The sequence below is a fragment of the Hibiscus syriacus genome, unplaced genomic scaffold (assembly GCF_006381635.1).
Source record: "Hibiscus syriacus cultivar Baekdansim isolate YM2019G1 unplaced genomic scaffold, ASM638163v2 tig00116945_pilon, whole genome shotgun sequence".
In the NCBI taxonomy this organism is placed as follows: Eukaryota; Viridiplantae; Streptophyta; class Magnoliopsida; order Malvales; family Malvaceae; genus Hibiscus; species Hibiscus syriacus.
The window spans coordinates 14,993-25,958 of record NW_024063480.1 but is presented as its reverse complement, the minus strand read 5'-3'; the positions used below and the strand labels follow the sequence as shown (position 1 = coordinate 25,958).

The 10,966-nt window shown below is 30.4% G+C and overlaps 1 protein-coding gene across 1 annotated transcript; it reads left to right on the top strand.

Moving 5' to 3' along the window:
- The first annotated feature begins 8,301 nt into the window (after positions 1 to 8,301).
- On the top strand, positions 8,302 to 10,177 carry LOC120188498 (transcription factor HHO6-like). Its single transcript, XM_039191908.1, has 5 exons — positions 8,302 to 8,595; positions 8,697 to 8,902; positions 8,992 to 9,328; positions 9,523 to 9,599; positions 9,681 to 10,177. The coding sequence occupies exons 1-5, from the start codon at positions 8,382 to 8,384 to the stop codon at positions 9,960 to 9,962; spliced, it is 1,116 nt and encodes a 371-aa protein (XP_039047839.1). The 5' UTR covers positions 8,302 to 8,381; the 3' UTR covers positions 9,963 to 10,177.
- The last annotated feature ends 789 nt before the right edge of the window (positions 10,178 to 10,966 follow it).

Below are 10,966 nucleotides of genomic sequence, written 5' to 3'. Positions count from 1 at the left end.
GGTTTCATCTTGAAATTCTCGTAGCTATGGTTGAGAAGACTTATCATGGTTTCCCTCACTTTAATGATTCCTTCATGAGTGACTTGGAGTTTATCTCATATCTCCTTGGCATTGGAACAAGAGGGGACTCTTCCATATTCATCCAGGCCTAATGCACAAAAGAGGATGTGCATAGCCTTAGCATTGAGCTAGAATTTTTTCTTCTCTCCATCACTCCAATCGTCCATCTCACCGGGTGGAGTGGAGCAACCCTTCATGATTAAGTTTCAAGCTCCTAGATCGTTGGGTCGAATGAAGAGCATTATCTTATTTTTCCAATAGACATAATTTGCTTAATTGAAACAGGGTGACTTGTTGATCAGTTGAGAATTTTCCAAGTAATAAGCATCGGAGGTTGAAGTCATCTACTCGGTTGCGTCAGGAATAGATATAGCTTCTTCTAGGATTGTCTCAAGGTGGTTAAATCTTCTAATGAGTCAAGCTCTTATACCAATTTTGGGATCGAAGAGGCTCAATTTAACAACCGAAAAGTGTTGCAAGATGAGTGAATTGATAAAAAAATTATTAGGTAGTAAGGAGAAATAAAAGATAGAAAGTTTTGCACAGCGATTTATAGTGGCTCGACTTCTCAACTAAGTCTACCTCCACTACCTTAGCTCCTCACTAAGAATTTTCTAACAAATTCACTAATTTGCTCTTTCTTTTTATAGGATCAAGAGATAACCTTTACAAATCCCTAGTTTTTCACTTTGTTAAACTAGAACCAATCCCGTTTACAAAAGGTAAAAATAAGTAAACAAATAAAATCTCTCAAAGGTAGGTTGTTTACAAAATAAAGCTCACAAGAACAAAATATTTACAAGAGAAAGTAAAATATGAATGAAAAATTCTTCTCTTGTGTTTGAATGCTTGGATAGGTGGTCTAACCCCTTTTCAAGTGTCTTGAACTTATATTTATATCTTGGTTTCCCTCACTTCATCGGTTCCTTAATGAGTGACTTGGAGTTTGTCTCATATCTCCTTGGCATTAGAACAAGATGAGACTCTTCCATATTCATCCGGGCCTAATGCACAAAAAATGATGTGCATACCCTTAGGATTGAGCTGGAACTTTTTCTTATCTCCATCACTCCAATCGTCCATCTTACCGGGTGGAGTGGAGTAACCCTTCATGATTGAGTTCCAAGCTCCTAGATCGTTGGCTTGAATTAAGAACATCATTTTATTCTTTAAATATGCATAATTTGCTCCATTGAAATAGGGTGGCTTGTTAACTGGTTGAGAATTTTCCAAGTAATAAGCACCGGAGGTTAAAACTATATTTTTGTGGGTTGCATCGGGAATCGGTAGAGCTTCTTCGAGGATCGTGTTAAAAATGTGAGGTATTCTAACAAGTCAAGCTCTGATATCAATTGTTAGGATTTGCGAAAGCTCGAATTTACAACCAAAAGAGTTACAAGTGGATTAATTGGCAATAATTTGATTAAGGAGTGAGGAGAGTAAAAGATAAAAAAAATTGGCATAAGGATTTATAGTGGTTTAACTTATCAACCAAGTCTACATCCACTACCTAAGCTCATCACTTTGGATTTTCTAACAAATTCACTAATTTGTTCATTCTTTTTAAATGATCGAGAGATAACATTTACACTCCCTATCTTTTCACTTAGCTAAGATATAACCAAACCTTTTTTACAAAAGAAAGATAGTGAAAACCCTCACAAGGTAGGTGTTTACAAATTGAAGCTCACTAAAACACAATATTTACAAGAGAATAGAAAATACGAATGAAAAACTCTTCTCTTGTGTTTGATTGCTTGGATAGGTGTTCTAACCATTCTTCAAGTGTCTTGAACTTGTATTTATATGTTGGAATGAAGTTGTGTCCTTTTCTAGCAGTTGTGGATGTTTTCTAGCCGTTTGGGGATGAAATCTCTGTAAAATAAAACTACCCAGTACAGAGGATATCGGTACTCCTAAAGGGAGTATCAATACTACCTTTGTTATTTTTAAATCAACTAGTTGTTACTAGCCGTTGGTGCCTGATGGTATCAATACTATGCCTATGGTATCGATACTACTATGTAAAGTAGTATCGATACCCTTTTTGTGTATCAGTACCATTTTTGCATTATGTAATTTGAACAATGCTGGTAGTATCGACACTACCTAATGAGTATCAATACTTTCCTTACCTTGGTATCAGTACCATATGAACAATATCGGTATTGTTCATGAGGTATCGATACTGTAAGAACAATATCGCTACTGTTTGTCCAGAAAATCATTTTGTGCTCAATTCCAAGTAAAATGGACTTTGAATTATTTTTGAAAACTTTGAATAAATTCAATTCAAGTCCAATTTTTTTCATAAATTGTTATATCAAAATATAGTTCAACAGAAAATAAAAAAAAAACTAAAAGTGGTTGGATGCCATTGTCGGCCACTATCGACCGCTATAGATGGTGGTTATTCGGTCGAAAAAATTAATGGGTTGCTTTACCACGACATCGTGAGTCCGAATCCAACCTCCATTTTTTTGGGAAATTGCTCCGAAGTCCATAAATTTGAGATGAAAAGTGAGGAAGCCGAAAAGTTTCAGTACATATTCACGGGTTTAGTGACATTTTTCGATTAAACAACCACCATATTCGGATTCAGGGGTCGAGATGAACTGACCCATGATATTTGGGATTGAACGACCACTATCAATGACGATGGACGGTGACCGTAATGAAAATGGCATGGCGGCAACCAGCGACAAAATATAGAGAAAATAGGGGAAAGAAAAAAGTTGGAAAATAAAGAAATGAAGAAGAAAAGGATTTTAATGGATTTAAACGACGTCGTTTTGGTGTATATTTGAGTTTTTCAAAACGACATCGTTTTGATGCTTATGCCATTTTTTGTGTCATGTCATAACATCGTTAAATAGTTAACGACAACGTGAGAAAATTGATTCAATTCTTAAAGTTCAGTGAGCAAATTAAAAAAATAAAAGTTGAGTGAGAAAAATATGAGAGAGTATAGTTCAGTGAGGAATGATGTAATTTACCTTTTTGTAAACGAATTCGACCTAACTATACTCTAAATATAATCAAGACTTAACTGATTACAGAACATTATAATTTTAGAAAAAAAGAAATATATTCTCTTAGTTCTTTGGATTCAAATTTCTAATTTACATATATGTTATTTGTATTCTAATGGGCGTGAATATAAATATTTGTTTGATATAAACAATTTTTTTTTATGAAATTATACATCAAATAGTTGGGTAAAGTTCAAAAAAGTCGCTAAATTATCTTAAAATAATTTCTTTTATATATTAGACTTATAAAAATTAAAAAGCTAAATTATCTTAAAAAAGAAACATGTGATCCCCAAACTGAAAAAAATCTATCTAATCATTTGACCAATAGAAAACTGTCACAACGTTTACATGACAACTTACAAAGCTTACATGATAATTTATAATGTTGATGTGATAGTTCACGATATTCTTACGGTATCACATGATGTACGATGATGTGATAGATAAGTTTAATTGTTTCTTTGATTAAGTTTGATGGTCTAATTGATTTTTTCAGAAAGTTTGAGGATTTATTTAATTTTAATAAAATTAAGATATTTTTAAATGTAAAATGTAAAATATAAATAATTATTAAGATATTTAATACATTAAATATAAAAATGTTATAAAATTAAATTATTAAAAAACCATTTAAGGACCATGTTGAGGGGGGAAACGTTTAAGGGTCATATTGATTTTTTACACAAGTTTGAGGGTTTTGGATACCATTAAATCAAAAAATTATTGTTAGAATGGTTTACACCGTATGAGTTAAGTTAAAAGATTTAGATATTGTGTTTCTTATTTTTAAAATTTCCAAATAATTTTAATGAAAATATTAAAAACATCTTTTTTATGTTTTCATATTTTCACTTATTATTGTTTTCATTTTCTAGAAATTATTTTCTAATTTTACAATCAAACATATTTTCTTTAACGTTTTTTATTTTTTAAGAAATGAAAACAACTTATATTTTCTAAGACCAAACTTTTAATAAAACAAAACAAAACAAACTTTAAGGATCAAAACAAAAATTTGAATATAATTCGGTGAGATGAAATTATTGTTTAAATAAAAAACCCAATTGAGTAAATTAATTCATTTAAAAATTACAGATAATTCTCAACCATCAATCTAATTCTAAAATATTTATTGTTTTCTTACTAAAGAGTTGTACATATTTTTTTTAGAATATGATTAAGTTTATTCTTAGATTATGCTTGAATTTTTTTTGGATAATTAAAATTATTCTACTTTCTGAACATTTTTTTCAAAAGAAAAATTCCCATATCCAATACTTTAGAATTTAATTCCAAATATTTTTTTCCATGAATATTATAGGATAGTGTGAAACATTTTCCTTTTCTTGGATTCTTTCATTCTTGGAAGAGTATCTTTGAAATTTGGTTGATTTTGAGTCTTTCCCCATTGACCAATTGTTTATTTTAACTCTTTGATCTTTCAAGTTTTTTTTAATTAATATCAAGTAAAATACTTATTTTTCGCTATCGAGTGATCTCAATGGTATAAGAGAATATTGATCTCTTTAAAGATTTAGGGTTTGAACATCGACGTCTGCAGGTTGCATATATATTGTTAATAAGTTAAGAAAATTCTGACCATGTACTACATTATAATCACCACATAGTGATAACAAAATTAATGTTTAATATGATATCGTGGATGTTACTGCTTGTGAGTTTATTTATTTAGAATTTTGTTTTTAAAATCGAATCACGTCAAAACTTAAATAAAAATTATATTTAATTTAATTTAATTAGATTTATTTTAATTCTCTCATTTTTTTTCTTGTAAAAATGTTACGATTATTTGGGAAATAAAATGCCACATCACAACCACATTAAAAAAAAGTTAATGACACAATGACTAAAAATGAATTTTAAAATGTTACTGTTAGAATTCAATGTTTTATAGTCCAATAACCAAAATGAAATATGATTAAAGTTTAGTCATTAGTAGTGTAATTTACCCAAAAGTAATATAAAAAATTAATGGATTTGGTGGAGGGAATGATTCTTAATAATGTAGAAAGAAGAAAAAATCTAATGGCCGTAAAAGCTTTGGGTCCCACACATCTATTCCTTATTTCTAAATAAAATGGAATATTATTTTTGATATAACTATTGAGTTCTCACAGGCAGTATGTTGTCATTTAGGCCTGTAAATGAATTGAACATTCAGCGAACCGTTCGTGAACCGTGCGGCGGGAAGTTCGTTTATGTGCGTTTATTTATTAAATGAACGAACATGAACAATATTTTTTTTTCGTTTAATTAAATGAACGAACATGAACATAGGTCTCGTTCGTTCATTTACGTTCGTGAACGTTCGATTATGTTTGTTCGGTTATGTTTGTTTATGTTCGTTCGATTATGTTCGTTTATGTTCATTCATTTATGTTTAACTCAATCTTCTTAAATCAATTTTGGTGACCAATTTGTAAGTATCTTAAAAATATTAATTAATCTGATATTCTGATGACCAACTCCATAATTAACCCAATTTTATTTGGAGATTAAATCCAATATGTTAACCTGTGAGGCACATCGCACCTATATTCATTTCCCCCTTTTTTCCCAAACCCTAGTGTCCACTAGAGAGTGGAGACGATCGTTGAAAGCTTCAAAACAAGTTATATTATAGTGCAATATGAAGTTTTACAGGTTTGTTTTCATTTCTTTCTCTGTTTTATTTGGCTTAATAGTTGATATGTAAAGTTATTGCAGGTATCTTCACATCTAAAACTCAAGAAAACATCATACTTCTTTCTAGAAATAGATGGGAAGATAAAGGTAACAATCGGAAGTATATGAGCATCAATAAAGAGAAAAATATATAGAATTTGCCAGAAAACAAAACAAATATTTCTATGCAATTTCTGAAAAGAGTGTAATAGCGAAAAATGATTGTTCATATGTAATCATGGACCACTAAGATAAATGTTATAGCGTTAAATTAAAGTTGTGTGAATCATTTAATATCTTTAAAAGATCGATCAAAATATTTGATATCTTCAAACATTTCATCACTGCTAATAAACTCTTACGCTATTTATCACTGTAGATTTGGTTGATTTGCATTGTCGACTATTTTTCATGAAAGAACAATGGAAGGTAGGGTCTCCAACGTTTATGTTCGTTTATGTTCGTGTTCATTTATGTTCGTGTTCGTTTATGTTCGTGTTCATTTATGTTCGTTTATTTATTAAATGAACGAACATGAACATATTATATTCCTTAATAAACGAACATGAACAAAAAAAAATTTGTTCGTTTATGTTCGTGTTCGTTTATGTTCGTCTATTTATTAAATGAACGAACATGAACATACCTCCGTTCGTGTGCGTTCGGTTCGTTTACAGGCCTATTGTCATTTGGTGAAAAAAATTTGAGATTTTTTTATTAATTTAGAGTAAATATAATATAATATATGTTTAAAGATGACTCTCAACCATTTGACAATGAACGCTCATACTCCAAGTATTTATGGTGTTCAAACTCAATATCTCAAAGAATAGCATTAATTCGTTTACCATCAAAATCGCTTAGTTCATACAAATTTTGCGACTTTAAATGTTTATATTCAAATTTTCATTTAAGTGTGATATATATATACATTTTTATTAATATGAAGTAATTATAAGATGTAATATATGTTTAGATTTATTTTTACATATTAACAATACATTTACCTCTTATAAACATAATTACTTAAACTCAATTTTTTTTAAAAGAGAATAGCATTTTTCTTTACTACGAAGGCGGCTCGATAATAAACTTTGCCCAAAATTGTTTTTACGTGTTTATATGTTATATTAATTAATTTTAAGTGTGATTACACGCATGTATAGATTCTTAGTCATATACATTTAGTTTAAGCCCTATTATATGTGGTCAATGTTCATATTTATTTTTTATTTAAGTTTAGATATATTTCAATTATGAGTTCATTTGTTTGTGTATTATAATGTTTGATTGTAGTTGTAATTATATGAATGTATTGATTGTAATTGTATATATAATTTGAAATATAACTGCAATTACAAGTAAGTATTATTATACAATTAAACTTATAGTGAATTACAACTAATTATCATCATACAATTAAATTTATAGTGAAATTTATTTGAACTATAGGTGTTTATGGATTCGGTCAAGTTGACTTATATAATATATTAACACATAATAATATCTGATCTGTCCTAAAATATTTATATTAAATTTTATCCAAATCAACTCATATTTTAAATAGTTAACACAAACTTATTCTAAATATGTCCATATTATTTTTAAAAAATATTTATATTACTCTGAATTTAATATTTAATAATTATATATTTCTAATTTTGTTATACTTTTAAAGGTAGAAAACTTAATATATTTTACAATATATATATTACATACTAACCCATGGATTATTTGAAAGTAAAATAACCTATAGATTATTTGAAAGTGAAATAATTGAACATGTCAATCGCTTATTAAAAGTATACGAGACGATTCTTACTCTTAAATGATTAAATATTTTAAAATAACTCATCAATCAAGTGTATTAATAGTTGAAATAAATATTATTCTGAATTTGAAAAAAAAAGTATTATTCTTTATTAAGGTATTAGATTTGAATAGCTACATATATAATGTGCATATATCATTCCATACTATTAAAAAAATTTAAAATAAAATTTTAAAACAATTGGGATATAATAATATTGATTTTTATATATTTTTGAATTTTTATAACCATCAATTTTCATTATTTTGATAGACTAATTCGAATTAAGTACTGTAGAGGTAAAGACGACTCTCCTAACTTAATTTATTCTATTCACGAACGCAAATATTTTTTCTAATTTTTTGAGATATAAACATAACTATTTTTTTTTAATGTAAACATAATTATTCGGGGGAAAAAGAACATTAGGATGAGTGGACTCGGACAAACAGGCGAGTGATGGCCGAGATACGCGACGACGCGAAAGTGACTTTATAACCCAAACACCGCAAACAGAATCTTCGCCTTTAAAATCTCCTTTTTATTCAATTTTCACTCTTCTCAAGGTAACAGAAATTTTTTTATTTTCTTTCGTTTTCTCTCTCGCCAAACAACACCAAATGCTTCTTCTCCACTCAACACTTTAATAATTAATTAACCTAACAAATAATTCACTTTACCCTCTTTCTATATATATCCATTCACAGTTCCCTCACCCTCTGCTTCCTTCTCCATTTCTCTCAGCTTCAACACACAACAAAATCATCAAGGAATCCGAAGAGAAAAGAAAAATGGGTTCGGTTCCATCAGAACTGAGCTTAGATTTTAGACCAGAATTTGTACCCAGAACGATCAGTAATTTCCTCAGGGAGGTTTCATCGATCGGAACCGGTTCCGATAAGGCTTCGAAACTCGAGTCTTTTGTCAACAAATTGGAAGAAGAAATGAAAAAGATCGATGGTTTTAAACGTGAACTTCCTCTTTGTATGCTCCTTTTGAACGACGGTTCGTTTCTTCGATCAAATTAAAATCTCACGTTTATTGGGATTTTTGTGTGATTCTGTTGAATTGATTCAATGGAGATTTTGATTATTGTTTGATTGCAGCGATTTTAGCTTTGAAAGAGGAATCAATGCAATGTGTGGGGAGACGAGTTGAGCTGGTTTTAGAAGAATTCATGCCATTGAAGGAGAATAATCACAGTGAAGAAGATTCTAACAAGAAAAACGATAACGATTTCAATTGTAATAAAGATAAGAAAAATTGGATGAGTTCGGTTCAGCTATGGAACACTGATGATGATTATAGTAAGGTACCTCTTATGATTATTTTTGGAAAGTTTGTAGTTCAATATGAAATGAAGTTGCTAAATTTTGAACAATTTGTCTTCGTTTACAACAGATGAACAATGGAGATCCATGCAAAAACAGGGTTAATTATAGAGCAAATTTGAGTTTTGCAGCGAAGAAAGAAGAGAAAAATGAGATACCGGTTCACGGATTATCACTTTTGACCCCGGAAATCAAGGATCCAAAAGTGGAATCAGGTTGTGTTGAATCAAGGACAAGTTCTAGCAGAGCGGTTTCGTGTTCGTCCCAGGCGAATTTCCGGTCGATGACCAATCACCACCACCATCAGCAGCAGCAACAGCAGGGTGGTAGAAAGCAAAGGAGGTGTTGGTCGTCGGAGTTGCATCGCCTGTTTGTCAATGCCTTGCATAAATTAGGAGGCTCTCAAGGTGAGAAAATGAAGAACAGATTTCAATTTTGATATCGGATCGTTTGTTGTTCTAGTGATCATAGATAAGAATTGAAGAACTGTGTAACGAATTTGAGACCATTGAATTGCAGTGTTCTTTTTGTTAGGCAATTCGATTTTCGATTCGTTTACATTTGAGTTCCTAAGTCGAAACATTTGAGCTTTCTTTTGCAGTGGCAACTCCGAAACAGATTAGAGAACTTATGCAAGCAGATGGCTTGACCAATGATGAAGTTAAGAGCCATTTGCAGGTGAGTTCTTAGTTCCTTGTATCAATGGTATTCCAAAGCTTTTCATTTTTCAATCCATTGATCGATTCTCCGACTTATAAGAAATACCGACTTCATACGAGACGACTTCCACCTTCCACACCTGCAAATCAATCGGTCGTTGTTGTGCGGAGTGGTCCGTGGATGTCTCAAGATCAGTATGGCGATTCCTCAAAAGTAAGCAGTTCGCAGTCCGGTTCTCCTCAAGGTCCTCTCCAGTTAGCCACAAACACCGGAGGGACCTCGACAACGGGAGGTGATTGCATTGAAGATGATGAAGATGCAAAATCCGAAGCCTATAGCAGGAAAAGCAGTTTTCACAAACCAGGAAAAGATTATGTATAGAGTTTCCTCCATGAATTTTGCATATCATATACTATTGCCATATCATTATCATCATACATAAATGAGAGGGGAAGCTGTGAATTTTTTTGCAGAATTCGGTTTCCTTCGATTTTTCGAATCGAGGTTTCGTGTTTTCATAGAAGAAGCATGGAGCTCTAAAACTATATAGCTTCTCCATTACTTGCTTCTGTTACATTGAGTCTCTGGTTGCTAGTGTTTGCGTCCTACTTTCTTGAGGATAAAGATAAATGTTTCATATTGTATTTACTATTCGTGGCGTGTTTTAATTATTTTTGTAATTATATTCGTATCGAGGCCAACATTTAACTATCTTGTCACATTATTTAACTAATTTCTAATTATAAAGAATATTTTTAGGGTTCTTATTCTCATATTTTCTTATATTTTATCGGCAATCTCGAATTATTCAATATATCTAATAAATTTTGGAAAAAATAAAATAAAAGAGAGATAATGGTGACAAGTAGGCAAATTATTGCATATTAGTTCACCGAAATTCACACCTAACTCCATAATTGAAAGATTGATTGGCAAACAAGAAACCTGACCCAAAAAAATAGTAAAGAAACATTTTTTTACAATTTAAATGATTTTTCTTACAAGAAAACCAACCTCCCAAATTAAAAAATATTTTTTATTAATATTTTGTTATATAAATATCTAAAGTATATTTATGATTAAGATTGGTTTTTTATAATAATTATAATTTGTACAACCAAATTTGGTATGAATAATTAAGATATAACTACATTGTATATATGAAATATGTACGACAATTTTACTTGAATAATGGAGGGAGAGAAAAAAATGATTCGTATAAGATACAATGGAAATTATTGTCCGAACTAAGATTTTTGTTATAGTAGTTGATGAAAGTGGTGAGTATTACACGACGATTTCTATCCAAAATCATATTCCTCTACGTGGCTTATATGAAAATGTCATTGTATAGTTCCGACGGTTTCTAGAAGTCGTCATATAAT